Here is an 18,290-nt window from a genome sequence, read left to right on the forward strand (position 1 = left end):
CATACCTATTTCTCAGGATTCTGGTGATAAATCTCAGCGCAGTGTTTACTGAGCGCTTCCTGTGCGCCAGGGCTTTGCTATACACAGCACACAGCAAGTGTTTAATAAATGGTGGCTGCCTTGGGGACGATTAGAATGTCCATACAGGTTGTTACGTCTTTTTTAGAAGGCTCCTTGCGGGGGTCCCAAAGATGCACGAGGGACAAACACAAGAGGGAAAAATAGCCCGGCGCGGCGGCGGCCCGTGTTGTTTTGTTTGGGGCTGCGAGAGGAACGCGGCCGGCGCGGCCCCTTTAAGAGGTGACTGGAATGTATCAAAACAAAAAGGCCGCGCGTCCACTGGCTGCGCGCCGCACGTGACCTCACAGCTGATTTCCTGGCCCCCCACCCCTCCTTTTCGTTGCCGCCGCCGCCGCCGCCGCCGCCGAGTGTCAGTTTCAGCGCCGCCGCCTGCGGTCTCCGGGCCCTAACGACCCCACCGCCTGCCGCCTGCGCCCGCGCCCGAGCCCCGCCGCGCGCCTGAGCCCTCCCAGCGCGCCCCGGCCCCCGCCGGCGCCGCGCCGCAGCCCCACGCGCAGATGGCGCACTCGGCGGCCGCCGTGCCGCTGGGCGCGCTAGAGCAGGGCTGCCCCATCCGCGTGGAGCATGACCGGCGGCGCCGCCAGTTCACTGTCCGGCTCAACGGTAACGCGGCCCCGGCCCGCCCCGACCTTTTGTCTGCGAGCGAGCGGGGCCCGCCGGGGCCGCCCCCTTGCTGGGTGCCCGTCCCTCGCGCGCCCGCGGCCCGGCCCCGGCCCGCCGCCCGGGAAGGCTGTTGCGAGCGCGCGCCGCGGGGTGGTCCCGGGCGGCCGGAGCTCCGGGCGCGGGCCGGGTGGCGCTCGGGGCCAGGTGGGGGCGCGGCCGGCTATCCGGGAAGTGGAACGGGCTGGGCGGGGGCAGACTAACCGGGAGAGCAGGGGCCAGAGCGGACAGGGGACCCTGGAAAGGCAGAGGCAGGAGCTGGGGCAGCGCGGGTCCCCAGTCTCAGCCACAGGGGACCCGCACCTGCTCAGGCCCAGTTGTTCACGGCTGTTGGGCACTCACTGAAGGCTCCTGTTTGAGATCCTGGAAAGTTGGTCAGCCGTGACCTGTCTCCTTCTGCGGGTGTTATATGGCTTCTTGCTGCCCCTGGGAATCTTAAGTCTTTGAGCGCGGGGGAGGCCTGCGGACCTGGGGCTGACCGCGAAAGGGGCTTGTGGTCCCTTGGGGGGAGTGCGTGTGGGGGGGGGGTGGGGGATGGCTGTCACTATCAAGACTTTAGTGGCTCTGGGACTGGCCATTTGCCTCACTTCTGCGTGCCTCAGTTTCTCCCTCTCTGCAATGGGAATAATACCAGTGCACACCCCATTGGCTAGTTGTAAGGATGAGAGACCGTATGTGACAAATGTAAAGGATCAGACCAGCTCATGGGGCATTAGTAAGTGCTGGTAAACGTGGCCTGATCGTGATTCGTGAAACCAGAAAGCAAGGGCAAGTTCTCCTTTAGTGTATAGAAGTTTTTGTTTTTGTTTTTTGAGAAGGAGTCTCACTCTGTCGCCCAGGCTGGAGTTCCTGTGGCACAATCTAGGCTCACTGCAACCTCTGCCTCCTGGGTTCAAGTGATTCTCCTGCCTCAGCCTCCCGAGTAGCTGGGATTACAGGCACCCACCAACATGCCCAGCTAATTTTTGTGTTAGAGACAGGCTTTCACCATGTTGGCCAGGCTGGTCTTGAACTCCTGACCTCAGGTGATCCACCTGCCATGGTCTCCCAAAGTGCTGGGATTACAGGAGTGAGCCACCACGCCCTGCCAGTGTAGAGAAGTTTTGACTAGCCCATCCCCCCTCAGGAGGTCCTACAGGTAGGAAATAGAACTACAAAAAGGAGGGCTATGAACTCCCTGTGGCCCACCTCCCACCAGTGGGAATGTCCAAGCTGGACCGGTCCTTAGGGGCCACTGTGCCCATTTTCAAGAAGGAAGGTGGAGGGCCAGGAAAGGGAAAGGCTTTCGAGAGGTCAGGCTGAGAGTTGGGCAGAGCTGGGATGGCATCCTGACTGGTCTGACTCCCTGAACGGTGGGGCTCCTGTGACCCACATTTGGCTTCAGCCAGGAGGGGCCTCTGGCAGATCTCCGATGGCCATTTGGAATGTGCCGAGTGTCGAGCCAGGCCCCACTACAGCTTTGTGGATGGGACTGTCACAATACCCTGACAATGTTGTGACATACCACCCCGTGTTACAGATGAGGAAACTAAGGCTAGGGACCTTAGGAAGTGATTGCCCAGCATCACCCAGAACTTCGCCATTGGCCCGACCAACCCTACACCACCAGGCAGAGGCAAGTCCTGCTACTGCTGTGGTGCCGGCAGAGCTTAGCTGGCCACGACACTTGGGGCCCCGGCGACTCTGGGAGAGAGGCCTCATAGCTTTCAAATCCTCTCTTCTGAGGTTCCAGAGCAGCCTCTGTTTCCCTTGTGGGCTCGGGAGGCCCATTATACTCAGAGACAGAAAAAAGGGGATACATTTGGGTTGTTTTTTTTTCTTTCTTTCTCTTCCAAGTGGGTACAGCCAAAGGACAGCCCTCCAGAGCTGGCCGTGGTCAGGGCTGGACATGCCCAGCCATATTTCTAAACTTACCCCCTTCTGGAATTCACTGCCCAGATAGCTGACCACAGATGTGGCTGGGCATCTCCCCAGCCAAGCCCAGGGGAGAAAGAAGAGAGAGGCCAGAGGCCCCCAAGGGAGTGGCTATGCAGCACAGGGTGGGGCTCTTCTGGGCTTCCAGGCCCCACTGGGTTTGGGTGTGTGTCTTGGGACCAGAGAGGGGTTGTCTGAGTCTAAGCCCAGGCCTCCCTGAGCTGAGGAGGACAACAGACTGTGGTATCATTCCCGACCTGTAAGGCAAGCCTGGAGGCTGGTGCTGTTGTGCCCACTGAGAGAGATAAACACTGAGGCTGAGGGGTCAGGTAGCCCTAGGCTCCTGGTGCAGAAGTGTTCCTAGGCTGTCCACATAGCAGAGCTAGGCTGATTCTTTTCCTGCGAGCTCTGGTTCTGAGTGAGGGAAAACGTTTGAGCACCTTCGTTTATTAAGCACTTACAGTGTTCTAGGAGGCCCTGGGCACCTGGAGTCACTTTATTCCATAGCCACACAGCACAGGGAGAGGGGAAACTGCATTTCCCGTATACAGATGGGGAGACTGAGGCATGGGGAAGTGAAATGACTTGCCCAAAGTCTTGCACCACAAAGGTGGAAGAGCTGTGATTCACCCCGTAAGTATTTGTTGAGCGCCTACCATGTACCAAGTACTCTTTAAGGTGTCGGGGTCTCATGGGGCTGACAGTTTAGAGAGGGAAATGGACAAGAAATAGAGTCAGTTTTAACGTATCCTGGAAAACAAGGGCTTTCATGAGAGGTGCAGGGGGCAGAGGGGAGGCTGTGTTGGGCAGGGTTGCTATTTAGAATCATGTGTCCAGGAAGGCCCCTCCCTGGAGGGTACCACTGAAGTGAAGACCTGAAGGAGGCAAGAAACAGAGCTACAACAGGGAAGAGTGTTCCAAGTGGAGGGAACAGCAAAAGCAAAGGCTCTGCAGTGCCTGTGATGCCTGGTGTGTGCAGGATGGGTCAAGAGGTCATAGGGAGCAGGTGGTGCAGGGCCTGGAAGCTGTTGTCCTATGGGCTCGGCTTTGACTTTGAAGCTCCCGAGCAGAAGACAGATGGGATGCCCTGGCTCCCTCTGGCTGCTGCTCTAAGGGGAGCAAACTGTGGGGACCAGGACAGAGCAGGGAGGTGGTTACTTTACTAGTCCAGGTATTGCAAACAGGTTTGGGAGAAACGTCTAGATCTTGGACAGATGTGAAAGGAAGCATGGCTGTGACTTGCTTGTGGGTGATGAGAGAAAGCTTGAGCTCGGGCTTGTCTGATGCCACATCCCGGTTCTGAAATGCAAGCTTGTCATCACTTTACAGATGGGGAAACCAAGGCGCACAGCCTGTAGGCAGCTAAGCCAGAATCAAGCCCCTAGCCTCCGTCTGAGGACGGTTTCTGAAGGTTGGAGACAGCTGGAAGAGACCCCCACCTCCTGGGCAGCCCCTTCCTTAGCCTTCCCTTTCCCTCACAGGCAGGGCTGAGTGTCCTACTTGCTGCAAGGAAAGGAACACTTGAGGGATGCAGAACCCTGGAACTTTCTGCATCCTCCGTAACCCCCATTTTGCAGCCAGGAAGACTGAGACCCCAGAGAGTCAGCTGCTGCCCCGGCCTCCCTCAGCACCCCTGGATGCAGTGGAGCTAAGACCACAGCCCCAGGCTTTGGGAGGTGCTCAGATCACAGCCCCAATATGAGGCCGCTGGCTGTGTTGGGCTGGGCTGGACCAGGGTCCTCTGGGGAGGGGAGGGACCTATGGTTGAGCTTCTCCAGGCTCACAGCTCCCTCTGCCTAATCTATCAATGAACTACCAACATGTGGCACCTCCCTGATCTAGGCTCTACTTACAGAGGTGCCAGAAAAGCCGGCCAGGGTGTCTGCTTGTTCTTGTCCGGTGCCACAGCTCCGGCAGCCTGGGCTCTGCCTCCGTCTGCCTCAGTCTCCTCATCTGTATATTCGAGTTTTGATCTGCCAGCTCTCCTTGCGGGGTCAGTGTGGGCCGAGTGGAGAAAGCAGAAGTCAATGCCTTCTGCAGACTCCACATCTCCCAGAGGTCCTGCCCCTGTCGCCTCTCTGCAAGCTTTGGTCTTTCTCTGTGATCGCCTCCCCTGACAATTTCCTGTCCTCCTTTGGTCCCGAGGTTGGGGAGAGGCAGAGAGAGCATGGGGGTGCAGAGACCCAGGGACGGGTCCCCCACGAGCAGTGTAGCTTTAACTTTTCCCAAACCAGTCACATGTTGCTGGTGGGGTTCTCAGGCCCAGGAGGGAGGAGGGTGGTTGTGATCATCCAGGGACAGGTGAGGCCTCTGGGGCAGAGGAGTGTCAGGACTGGCATAAGGTCACCTGGCAGAGTTGAGACTGGAACTGAGGGCCCTGCCCTGCCCTAGGCTTGCTCCTGTGGCTCCCAAGTGACAAGTACTGCCCCCCTGTGCTAGTCTGAGGTCTGGAGCTCTCAAGGCAGCTCTTAGAGCCTCGCCCAGATAAGGGCCTGGGCCAGGCCCAGAGGCTGTGCCTGTGTCACTGTGAGCCAAGACAGCAGGATCCACAGTGCCCAGAAGTGAAAGCATGGCTGACAGTGCTGCCCTGGTGTCCTGCTGTCCCATCATGGGGGCTGCAGGCGGTCAGGGGAGGCTTCTGGGCACATGACCTTTGGGCTCACCTGGAATGAGAAGGAAGGGTCCCTGGAGGCCCTGGGCAGAAAGATGGCAGGCAGGGGAGCAGCCACCAAGGCAGGGAGGCCAGAGAGGCAGCTGGACCCAGGCATGTTTAGAAAGCCGTGTCCACCGTCCTGCCGAGGGTCGGGTCAGATGAGAAAAGGCGAAGAGGAGCCAAGGACCTTGGTCAAGCTTTGGGGACTTGGGCATTTTCCTGGGATGTCCAGGCAGGTTTGGGGCAGGACAAGGAGTTGAGCGTGAGGACCAGTATTGCATTTGTGGCCTGTGTCATGGGTGTAACACTTGTGACTGGGTGGCCTTTGAAGGCCCTCCAAGGTGGGGTTCAGGTCCTGGCCAGATGCTCCGAGGTTGCTGCCCAGGAGCCTGGCTCCTCGCCGGCCCAGTGCCATGTGGTCTGGCCCATGTAGGGTGTCCATTTAAACTCGGTCTTTTCCTCACATGCAGCCCCACCACCACCGTGGCCACCCCAGATGCCCTCTGTTCCCCTTTCAGCCTGAAGACCCTCCTTTGACTCAGCCTTATCCCCAGTCAACTCCACACACTTCCGTGACTCTCATTCCAGGTGAGCCCAAACGTCACCTGCCCAGAGGCCTCCCCTGACCACCCGCAGCCCCCATGATGGTACAGCAGGACACCAGGGCAGCACTGTCAGCCACGCTTTCACTTCTGGGCACCGTGGATCCTGTTGTCTCAGCTCACAGTGACACAGGCGCAGCCTCTGGGCCTGATCCAGGCCCCAGGCCCTTATCTGGGCTAGGCTCTAAGAGCTGCCTTGAGAGCTCCAGACCTCAGACTAGCACAGGGGGTTCAGGACTTGTCACTTGGGAGCCACAGGAGCAAGCCTAGGGCAGGGCAGGACCCTCAGTTCCAGTCTCAACTCTGCCAGGTGATCTTACACCAGTCCCGACACCTCTCTGCCCCAGAGACCTGACCTGTCCCGGGATGATCACCACCACCTTCCTCCCTCCTGGGCCTCGGTTTACCCATCTGTACACGGGGCTGTGAGAATCCTACCTGTTTAGTGGGGTGGTTGTGAGGATCAGAGAGCAGAGCACGAGCCTGCCCCGTGCTGGGGCTGCACACGCTTGGGCCACCACCGCTCCTCTCCTGCTGTCTCCTGGGAGCCACAGCCTGAGGTGCAGGCCCAGCTGTGGGAAGACCAGCATGCTGGTCCAGCCAGTTGTCCACAGGTCTGCCACAAGGCCCTAGTGTGTGTCTGGCAGAGACAGAACAGCAGTTTTAGTTGGACAAATATTTCTTGGGTGTCTACCCTGAGCTGGGTGCCTGGAATATGGTAGTGGCTGAGCTGTGCGATCACTGAGGACCAATGGGAGGCAGAGAAGTTGTGAGGACTCCCAGGGTCAGGTCCATCCATGGCCCAGGTGGCTACTCCAGAAACACTGACGTAGGGCGTGCACAGAGGAGCAGTAATGAGCTTGCCACGCTTCTTGTATCCACCTTCCTGCTCTGCAGAGACTGCTGGAGCAAAAGCTTGTGGTCTTTTTTTTTTTTTTTTTTTTTTTTTGAGACGGAGTCTTGCTCTTTCGCCCAGGCTGGAGTGCAGTGGCACAATCTCGGCTCACTGCAAGCTCCGCGTCCCGGGTTCACGCCATTCTCCTGCCTCAGCCTCTCCGAGTAGCTGGGACTACAGGCGCCCGCCACCACGCCCGGCTAATTTTTTGTATTTTTTAGTAGAGACGGGGTTTCACCGTGGTCTCGATCTCCTGACCTTGTGATCCGCCCGCCTCAGCCTCCCAAAGTGCTGGGATTACAAGCGTGAGCCACCGCGCCCGGCGCTTGTGGTCTTTTTGGTGGCTTGCAGGGCCCTGTGTGGTCTGGCCCCAGGATCTCTGACTTGGCTTCCCAACCCTCACTCCCGGCTTGTTTGGGCCCAGCCACTCTGGCCTCCTTGCTCTTCCTTCAACCTCCTACTCCAGGGCCTTTGCACATGCTGTTCTCGCCAGTGGACGGCTCATACCCCATGTGTCCTTTGGGGTCCCTGCAGCCCTGCCCCTCCCCACCCCTCCTCTGCTGTGTAGTGATCCTTGGCACCTGTCAGCTTATCACCTGTGTGCCCTCTGTGATGTATGTATTTATTTAGAGACAGGGTCTCACTGTCACCCAGGCTGGAATGCAGTGATACAATCATATCTCACTGCAGCCCCGAACTCCTGGGCTCAAGTGATTCTCCCACCTCAGCCTCCCAAATAGCCGGGACCATAGGTGTGTACCACCATGCTCAGCATTTTTTTTTTTTTTTTTTTTTTTTTTTTTTGAGGTGGAGTTTTGCCCTTGTTGCCCAGCCTGGAGTGCAATGGTGTGGTCTCAGCTCACTGCAACCTCTGCCTCCCAGGTTCAAGTGATTCTCTTGCCTCAGCCTCCCAAGTAGCTGGGATTACAAGCACCCGCTACCATGCCTGGCTAATTTTTGTATCTTCAGTAGAGATGGGGTTTCACCATGTTGGCCAGGCTGGTCTCGATCTCCTGACCTCAGGTGATCCATCCGCCTCGGCCTCCCAAAGTGCTGGGATTATAGGAGTGGGTCACCGTGCCTGGCCAACTTTATTTTTATTTTTGTAGCGACTGGGTCATCATGTTGCCCAGGTTGGTCTCAAGCTCCTGGGCTCAAGCGATCCTCCTACCTCTGCCTCCTAAAGTGCTGGGATTACAGACATGAGCCACCATGCCCAGCCCCTGTATTATTTATAATGATATTACTTATTGTGTGTCTTCATCAGTAGGTAAGATCTCCATGAGGAAGAGTTTCATCAGTTTTGTTCGCTGCTGCCTGCCCTGCAGCCCAAACCCTACTGGAACACAGCAGGCCCTCAATGAGCCTGGGGTAATTAAACGGCCAGGCTAGGTAGGTAGCTCCCTTGGTGACCGGGTCAGTCCCAGAATAGCCTCCGATCTCTGCTCTCCTGTCCTGGGTGAGTTGAATTAACCCCAGCAGGTGGGGAGCCAAGAACTACATCCTTGTTGTGCACCCAGGACAGGCGGCAGTGGCCACAGCTGGGCATTGGCCAGGGTGGCAGGCACAGTCCACAGAAGGACAGTCAGGCGCACAAGGAGGAGGCAGCAGGGCCCGTGGCGGGAGTGGGGCTGGGGAACCCTCAGCTGGGCCTGGCAGGAACGGAGAAGGGGCATCAGGCAGAGGGAAGTGCCTAGGCGATGGCGGATGCAGGAAGTAGCAGGTGTGTCGGCAGAGCAGAAAGAATGGCTGCGGCTCAGGACCTGCAGGCCTGGGCTCCAGCATCATCTTGGCCTGCTGTGTGACTTGGATCCCTGGATCTCAGTAGTTCCTCATCTGGAAATGGGGAGATGAATTGTAGCCACTTTCCTGAGGCTTTGGGGAGAATCAAAGGAGAGACCAAGGGCCAGAAGGCCTCCTTGCTGCCATTGGCCCCAGTTCCAGTGGCCCTGGACCAGTGGTTAGACCTCTTGGCCTGTCAGCCTTCCCCTCGTGTCGCCCAGCACAGGCTTTAAGGGCAGATTCTCTGGGGCTTTGAAGTTAAAACCGTGAAGCACAGCATGATTTTAAAGAGTGAATCACATCTGTCCCTTTGCTGAGGGCCTTCTAGTGGCGCCCAGCTCAGAAGGCTTAGGAGGCTCTGCAGGACCTGCCCTATCGCCTCCCTGCCCCCATCTCTGCCCGTCCCCTCACCCACCCCACTCCAGCTGCCCCTCATTCAGGCCTACTCCTGCCTCAGAGCCTTTGCACTGGCTGTTCTCTGCCTAGAACACCGTTCCCTCAGAATGGCTGGTGCCCTTTCCTTCTGTCTTCACCTGCCCCCATTCCCTGGCATCCTATACATCACTTGCTTTTCATATTTATTCTTTCTCCCCTTCCGGTTTCATGGAGGTAGGACTCCTTGTCTAGGTTGTTTGTTGCTATACTCCCAGCATCTGAAACAGTACCTGGGGCTCAGGAAACATTTGGTGGATGGGTAAGTGGATGGGTGGGTTGATGGATGGGTAGGTGGACAGACAAACAGATGAGATGCTAAAAACTGTGATTAGGAAGAACTTCAGTTAATTGTTTGCCCAGCAGGAGTTTGGGGTGGACTGGTGAGCTCCAGGCCTGGTAGGCCTGGTAGGCCTGGTAGAGTGTGAAAACCCGTTTGTTCCTGCCTCCTGTGTCCAGTGTCAGTTTCTCATGAACTCTGCCACAGGCCTCTGATCTTTCCTGCTGCATCTCTGTCAGGGTCCAGCATGTGGTCCTGATGTGTGGCACAGCGCCGCCTCTCTAATCTCTGCATGCTCTGCCTTAGTTGCAGATTTGCTGAGCCCTGTTCTGTGTCCAGTGCTGGGTCCTGGGACTCCCAGATCCAGGGATGTGGTGGGGTGGGGATGCAGAGAGCAGGGCTACAGAAAGGGGTGGCAGGGCCCTGGGATGCTGCTAGGACTGACGCAGTAGCAAAGGTTCATGTGGGGCTCAAGTGTTCTAGGTGTGGCTGTAAGCATGTCAGAGGTTACCTCATTTAATCCTCCAAACCACCCTATGAAGGACATTTTATTGTATCCCCACTTTATGGATGAGGAGACTGAGGCACTGAGAGGCTATTCAGGATTCAGCTGTAGCAGCTGAATGGCTCCAAATGCCTGTCCCTCCACCCCAGCCTCGGTGCCTGAGTCCGCTGGGATGAGAGTCAGCATAGGCTTACCTGTCTCCACAACCTCCAGGATGTCATGACCGGGCCGTCCTGCTCTATGAGTACGTGGGCAAGCGGATCGTGGACCTGCAGCACACCGAGGTCCCAGATGCCTACCGTGGGCGCGGCATCGCCAAGCACCTTGCCAAGGTAGGGCAGGCAGGTGGCAGGGCCAGGTGGGGACAGGGACATGGGGGCTGCCACCCTCCCTCCAAGGAGACAGTGGCCCTGGTGGCCAGTTCAGCCTGCTTCTTGGCCCTGCGTCTTCTCTGGGCCAGTAGCAGCCTTTCTGGGCCCAGGCTCCTGTTCTGCAAGACCCTGGCGTGGCTGAGCCTCCAAGATCTTCACACACCTCCTGTGTGGCAGGTGCTTCACGGGAGCCCCAATCCTGCCCCCAACCCCTTCATCCTCAGGGCATCCCAAACCCCAGGCTGCCCGGATAGCAGGTTTGGGCTTAATGAAGGGAGTTACAGCCAGAGCAAAGAAGAGAGAATGACCATCAGTCCCCTGAGGGCTGCTGCTGGGACTTAGCTGGGCCGTCTGCTGGCTTCCCCTCCTCCACCCCCACCCCGCCAGCAGAATTGAAGGGCAAACTTTGCCCTCCATGCTGCCTGGGGCAAAGGGGCTTGTAGGGGAGAGGTGATATGTTTTTTCCTTGTGTACCGGACCAGTCTGTGGGGATCATCCCAGGTGACACTGAAACTCAAGGGAGTTACTGACCTGGGCAAAGTGGAAGGGTGGCCAGGGAGCCAGGCCTGGGGAGGGAGCAGACAATGCCACCTTCTGGTGCCAGCTGTAGGCCCTGACCACTCTCCTCTCTGCCCGGCTCCCAGGCTGCCCTGGACTTCGTGGTGGAGGAGGACCTGAAGGCCCATCTCACCTGCTGGTACATCCAGAAGTACGTCAAGGAGAACCCCCTGCCGCAGTACCTGGAGCGCCTGCAGCCATAACCCTGGCCTGCAGGTGGGAGCGCTCCCTGCCGGACTCTTTCACGTGGCCTTTGCCCGGCCCCACGTGCTCTCAGGAACCTGGTCCCACTGGGAACAGACTCAGAGTTATTTTTGTAAGGACACTCATCGAATGATGGGCGGTGACCCGGTAACCGAGGCAGCAAGGAGGCCAGGTAGTCCCGGCAGCTCCCACTCTGCAGAGACCAGCGGCTTCCTGGGAGGCCTGTGGGTCACACGTAGGGGCTAGAGCCAGCCTGCATCCCACCCGCCGGGCTCCACTCGGAGATCAGCAGGAGGGCCAATGCAGAACCCCTGCTGCCACCTCTCCTGGGCCTGTGTCCTTTCTGGAAATTAGGAAGGTGTGCTCCAGAGCCAAGAGGAGCAATAAGAAACCTCGTGTGCCAGCTTCTGAGGGTGGCAGTGCCAGACCCCACCTGCCACTGGCGCTGCCCCTTTCTCAGACCCCCATGCCCAGTGCCGGCAGGGCCCTGGAAAGGGTCAGCTCTCCCTGACAGAGACCAGCAGGGTGAAGGAGTGAGCACCGGCCAGGCTCAACTGCACGTGCGGTTCACACGTGAACACAGGATGCGGTCTACAGGCAGGCTGGTGGTGGGTGCCGGGGGTGTTTTCCTCTCCTTAGTACCCCCATCTTTATTTTGGCCTCTCGTGTAGGTTCTGCAGGAAACCAGGGCCCCATCCCCATGGGCTGCTATCCCCTATACCCCTGTCTGCTGGGAGGACCTCCAAGGGGGCCTGAGCAGCTGCAGGCCCGCCCCTTGCTGGCCTTGGCCACCTGCCTGAGCCTTCTCCAAGGAGATGCCTTGGAGCTGGGGTGGGAGCGAGGCTATTCTCCAAAAACCGCCCTCAGCATCCAAGAGGAAGAAACATCAGCCACAGGGGTTTCTGTGCTGCTGCCAGACATCAGTGTCCTCTTTTGTGGCTGGCTACAGCCGGATACACTTTGCTGCCCATCTGGCCCTGGGCTTCTCCCCAACCCAGCCTTCCTGGGTGCAGCCTGGGAGACACACCAGCACGCTTTGGTGGGACCAGATTTTCCGGGGCATGCTGGCTTCCCCTGGGGCTGGCTCAGGTCCTGCCCTCTTGTGTCAGCGCTAACGGGTCAGATTCGTCCCTGCTCTTCTGTAGAGCTGGAGGGTGACCTGGAGCCAGGGGCCCTTTAGGGCTGAGACATTTGTTAGTCAACACCACATCCCTTGGGAGTGATGCATCCCTACCAGGCTTCGGGGGGAGTCAGGCTGGGCTCTGGGCAGTACAGGGAGAGGGTGACCAGGACCCCCATGCCTTCATCCCCCGGTGCAGGGGCAGTGGTTGCCATGCTGACTCCTCCCTTTGACTCCATGCACAGGCGCTGGCTGGCCTGTGGTTGCATTTTCCACTCACCTCCTTGCTATCCCCAGTCTTGGCACCGAGACCCCCCGCATTCCTTCTCCAGCCACAGCAGCCCAGGGGCCTTCCTGCCTGGACACAGGACCACAGAGACCTGCATGTGCAGGGAGGCCTGGCAGCCTGCCGATGGGGGTCCCCGAGCCCTGGAGTCTCCTCAAAACCCCTGTGGTGGGTCACAGCATGGACCAGCAGGGGTCACCATCCTGAGTACCCCCCACATCCCTGGCCCTTGCCCTGTGGCAGATGCTCCTGCCCTGGCCTCTGGGAAGTCAGCTCTTTTGCAAAGGGCTTGTGTGAGAGGTCAGAGAAGGCCCTGGGCTTCCAGGGAGACGCAGCTGGCAGGAGGTGGGCTGAGCTGCTCCGGGTCCCCTCCAGGGCTAGGGGTGGCCTATTGCTGGCAGAATTTAAGGAAAGAGCAGATTGTAGGCACAGAGGATGGACAGCCAGGCCTGGGCCTTCCCCTTACTGTCCCGGGGCAGCAGGGCTAGGGGCCTCCTTTCCCCTCCCTAAGGTCACCCCCTTCCCATCCACACGTCCCTCCCCAAGTTCAAGCACATAGTCCATCATGAGCACCCGGGAGCTCAGTGAGCTGGAGCCATGTCCCTGTGGCCTCCAGCCCATCCGCAGGAGGGTCCCTTGCAGTGGCAGCACAAGGAGCCCCCCACAGGAAAGCCCCTGAGGGCCAGCATGGACCTTGAGAGCCAGGAGGGAATGGGCCTGGCCCCACCCTGTTCCCACTCCCACCTAAGATTCCTACTCCTGTGTTCTAGCAGGTGACTCTCGATCTGGCCAGCCCACAACAAATACTTGAACTAGGCAGCATGGGGTGGTGGAGGCCTGCAGATGCCCTGGGCCCAGGAACTGAGACTAGGGCTTTCTCAGGAGGCCTGATCCAAGCTCCCGCAGGTATGACCTGGCCTCCTCACCTTGGGCTGCCTTAAAGCACTGCTAACCCACACCAGGGGGCTAGGCAGGGCTTCGCGGGGCCTGGCCCAAGGTCTCCAGCACAGCAATAACGTCTCCCAAGGTTGGGTTGCCACAGACAGTATGCCCTGGAACCCCCAGCCCATCCCGTCTGGTGCTACCCCGTCTGCCTGGCAGCCCAGTCTCACCCCTCCTGTCGGGTCACCTGGGAGTCCTTGGCGAGGATGCCGCCACATGGGGCTGGTTTATGCACCTGGGCGAGAGCCTGAGTGGGGCAGGGGATGTTCAGGGGCCTGCAGGTCTCCCACAGAGCTGCTTTCCTGCCCGCCTCACCCTGAGGGTTTCTATTTCTTGCCCGGTCAAAATAGGCAGTGACTCGTGCCTTCCCTCCTCAGGGCCCGCGGCAGGGTGTGGACCCAGCTGGCCCCTGGACCGCCCCCTTCCTCATTTTCCAGGCTCATCAACAGGTCTCAAAGGAACCTTTCCATAAAAGGTGTGGCCTGGCATTCAGTGCTGTCCGCACTCTGTCACTTCCCCCACAGCAACCTGCCGGTCAGCCTTAACTGGTGTGGAGGTCGAGGTGAGGAGGGGGAGGCGGGCTTCCCTCTCTGGTGTCTGGCCTCTTTTTCACTCAGCCCTCAGCACAGCCTTCAGTGGGGAGAGCGAGACCCTGCGTGTCACTGGGGCTTGGCTGAGGTCTCCATGCAGGATAACAGTGACTTCAGGAACCCAGACACCAGTCTGGGTGGCTCTGCCTTCCTGGTTGGCCCAGCCCCCACACCACAGTTCCCTGCCACCTCCAGGCAGGCACAAAAGCCCCCGAGGCCACAGCCCAGCTATGAAGCAGAGTGGCTTTGTGCGGTCTCCTAGGACGGGGCAGTGATGCCATGCAGGAGATCCACTGTGCCATAAGAAGTCGCTCGCTTTACGATTTCTGGTCCAATGCAGGGAGGTGAGGCCCAACCTCATGATAACACATGCCTATCAAGGAAAGCTGTGGCAGATGCTTCCAAAACAAGTGAAAATCTTGCACCAGGCGCAGGGCCACATCTCATTCCACCCCAGCTACTGAGGGAGGGAACAGACTGCTGGAGGACAATTTCTCCTAGTTCCCACTCAGGGTTATATGGCTACTCAGAATGAAGGATAAATTGTGAGGCCCGTTGCAATTTTTTTTTTTTTTTTTTTTTTTGAGCTGGGAGTCTCGCTCTATCGCCCAGGCTGGAGTGCAGTGGTGCGATCTCAGCTCACTGCAACCTCCACTTCCCGGGTTCAAGCAATTCTCCTGCCTCAGCTTCCCGAGTAGCTGGAATTACAGGTGCCCGCCACCATGCCTGGCTAATTTTTGTATTTTTAGTAGAGACGGGGTTTCACCGTGTTGGCCAGGCTGGTCTCGAACTCCTGACCTCAAATGATCCACCCACCTCGGCCTCCCAAAGTGTTGGGATTACAGGCGTGAGCCACCTCACCCGGCCCCGTTGCAATCGTATTCCACTTCGTCTTCACAGCAGTCCCGGGACATGCCCATTATTAGGCCTATTTGATAGATGATACTGAGGCTCAGAGTCGGGGGTCACAAGCCAAAGCCCACACTGCTCAAAGGGCTCAGGACCCAGCCCAGCTCCCGTCCTTTTGGTGGCATCAAGCTTGTGTGATATGAGGTCTTATGTCTGCTTGTGACAGATGGCCTTGAAAGCAATAAACAGATACAGCTTCCCACTCAGCTGCAAGGCTGCGGTGGGTCCTGCCTCGAGCCATAAGGTGAGCAGCTAACCAGTGCCGGGCCGGTGTGGAGAAGGCTGAATTGCCTGTGAAGCTGGGGTTGCAGGCAGGAATATTCATGGAGCCCCTGACCATATACTCACACTGCTCTTCCTCAGTTCAGGGTTCTTGGATTTGCTCAAGTCCACCCAAATATCCCTTTACGATTCTCAGGGTCCCACTCCTTCCAGATCCAATGCCCTCAATTTTACATAAGAGTTCCAGCAAGGCTGTGAATTCAACTTGTGTTGTAACTGCAACTTGCAGGATCTAATTTAGGGTTGTGTTTTCAGTTTTGTCAGTCTTACGGCTACAAGATATTAAAGAGATTCTTTTCTGGTTGTCAAAGATGCTCTCTGGTTTTCTGTCCATGTTTTGAGCTGGGTTTATCACTTCTGACTCCAGTGTAGTCAGAAGCCACCAGTCTCTCCGGCTGTCTCTATGACATGATGAAGGGCTGCAGCCATTTGGTGTCTCAAGCTTTGCCTTCAAGAGACACTTCACCCCAGGCACTTAAAATAGGTGATATTGTGAGGACTAGTTTTGCCACTGAATGCTGTGACTTTCCAGGGTACCACATCCCCTCTGACAGTGAGGTCATTACTGCGTTCCAGCCCAATCCAGGCAGATAACCAATCCCCGATTTCCAGCATTAAGGCTCTATTTCTAGGAAGTCATTCCTGCTACCAAGGACATTATCAGTCAGTGAAGAGTCAGGAAAATGGAAATTGCCCAGGCACTTCAGAGTGGATTTAATGCAGGGGACTGGTTATGAAAACTGTTGGAAGGATGAGAGGAGCGAGAGTGAAGAGGTGAGATTGCCCAAATATTGGTAAGTGCAGGAAGCTGCTTTTACATGGAGGCTGGAGGAACAGGTGTCACCCAGAAGTGTCTGGGGATCACAGGGCTTGCTAGGGTGCTCCTGGTAGAAACTTGCTGGCTGAACAAGACCCAGGTGTTCATGCCTGCTGTTGCCACCACTAAAAAAACCCCAGATCCAGGAACTTTACTGCCTTCTGATGGATCAGTGCTTCCTACCAGCAGAAACAAATTGGAAGCCCACTGGTAAGGGCTCTAGCAAATATAGTTTGCAGGCTTCCAGCCTGTCTGTGATCAGAGGAGGGAAAGGCTGGCAACCAACAGACAATCAAGGCAAGGAGAAATATTCTTGCCTGCAGGGGGTGTGGCATATGACATAAATGCCAGTCCATTGATACCAAGGCTGAGGCAAAGCATCTAGAGGATGATAGGCCCCAGAACCAGGCAGACCAAGAATGGATGGATAGTGGGTAGATGATTGGCTGATAGATGGAGGGTTAGATGAGTGGGTGGATGGGTAAGTGGGTGGATGGATGTGTGGATGGGTGAGAGAATGGTTATTAGCAATACCAGCTCATCTGCCATCACTAATACCAGCACATCATGCACTGGAGTGCTAAAAGTAAAAGGTCCCCTTGGGAAGAGCTTGTCTGAGGGTCGAGGGAGACACTTGCAGGCCATTAAACATGGAGTCAGGTGGGAGATCTGGCTGGGTGAGATTCTATCATTTTCTGAATTAGGGAGAGGGTGGAATCCAGAAGTTGAAAGAGGGGGCCCCTTGAGCGGTTTGTTCCTGAAAATTGTCCTGATTCAGTCATACATTGGGTGTGGAAAGACACTGAGACTGCAGGAATAAGCCTCTGCATGGCCATTCTGGAATCCAGGAAAGGAGAGCCAGGGCATACAAATGTATTGGTGTTTCACCTGCCAACTAAGACAAAAAGTTCAACTAGGTGCCCTGGACTAGGTCATCTCATTTAAACTTCCCAACAAGCCATGAGGAGAGAACCTGCATCCTGTTCAAGTGGAGCACTGCCCTTTGGAGATACGATGTCATCCACACCGTGCTCAGTGAGGGTGACCCAGGCAGATGGGGCTGTATCTTCACAAGACCCGAGTTCAGGGGAGGGGGATGAGAAAGTACACATGTAGCAAGAAACTCTTGTGACCAGACTATTGGTGCACACACAGGCAACACACCCAGCCCCAATGCAGAGAACCTGCAAGGCTCTCTTGAAGAAGGAGATGTGGGCTGAGGCCTGAAAGATGAGAGAGCTTTGCAAGGGGCACAGCCTGCAGGCCCCACAGGATCCAGGCCTCATGGCCTCTGACCTCATCTCCCACTACTCTTCCCCTTTCTCACTCCACCCCAGCCATATGGGCCTCCTGCTGGTCCTCATATCTGCAAAGCTGCTCCCACCTCAGAGGCTATGCCCTCTGCCCAGGGCACTCTTCCCCCAGGTATGCTCATGGCTCCCTCCCCCACCTCCTTCAGGTCCGTGCCCAATGATCACCCTCTGGATGAGGCTTTCCTTCCCAGTTCTCCTCTGCCCAACATTTAAATTGCCTCCTCCTCCACTTCTGATCCCCTTACCCTGCCCTATTTTTTCCAGCCATTGATTTCTTCTTACACAATGTATAATTTATTTATTTTATCTGGTTTATTATTCATTGTCTCTCCCAGCTAGAATACAAACTGCATGAGGGCAGGAGTTTGTTTGTTTTGTTCATTGCAGAATCCCAGCATCTGGATCAGTGCCTGGCACACATTTAGTGCTCAAAACATTTGTTGGATGGGTGGGTGGGTGAATTAGTGGATGGGTGTGTGGATGGGTGGGTGGGTGGATGGATGGGTGGGTAAATGGATGAATGAATGGATGAGTGGGTGGGTGAATTGCTGGATAGGTGGGTGGATGGTGGATGGATGGGTGGGTGGGTGAATGGCTGGGTGGATGACTGGGTGGATGGGTGGGTGGGTGGATGGGTGGGTGGGTGGGTGGGTGGATAGATGGATGGGTAGATGAGTGAGTGTATGGATTAAAGGGTGGATGGGTGAGTGGGTAGATGATTGGGTAGATAGATGGATGGGTAGATGAGTGGATGGATGGGTGAGTGGGTGGATAGGTGAGTGGGCGGATGAGTGGGTGGTTGGATGGGTGTGGGTGGATGAGTGGGTGGATGGATGAGTGGATGGATGGATTGGTGGATAGATGAGTGGGTGGATGGATGGGTGGATGGATGGATGGACTGGTGGATGAGTGGGTGGATGGATGAGTGGGTAGATGAGTGAGTGGATGGATGAGTGAGTGGATGGATGGATGGGTAGATGGATAGATGGACTGGTGGATGGATGAGTAGGTGGACGGATGGATGGATGGGCAGATGAGAGGGTGAATCAGTGGATGGGTGTGGGTGGATGGATGGCTGGGTGGATGAGTGGGTG

The 18,290-nt window shown here is 57.0% G+C and overlaps 1 protein-coding gene across 1 annotated transcript; it reads left to right on the forward strand.

Moving 5' to 3' along the window:
* Nucleotides 1-378: 378 nt before the first annotated feature.
* On the forward strand, nt 379-15,376 carry NATD1 (N-acetyltransferase domain containing 1). The gene is made up of 3 exons (XM_055242345.2): nt 379-684; nt 10,018-10,136; nt 10,820-15,376. Exons 1-3 carry the CDS (start codon nt 579-581, stop codon nt 10,934-10,936), a joined length of 342 nt encoding a protein of 113 aa, XP_055098320.1. The 5' UTR covers nt 379-578; the 3' UTR covers nt 10,937-15,376.
* Nucleotides 15,377-18,290: the final 2,914 nt, after the last annotated feature.

This window comes from Symphalangus syndactylus, chromosome 14, assembly GCF_028878055.3.
Source record: "Symphalangus syndactylus isolate Jambi chromosome 14, NHGRI_mSymSyn1-v2.1_pri, whole genome shotgun sequence".
Classification (NCBI taxonomy): domain Eukaryota; kingdom Metazoa; phylum Chordata; class Mammalia; order Primates; family Hylobatidae; genus Symphalangus; species Symphalangus syndactylus.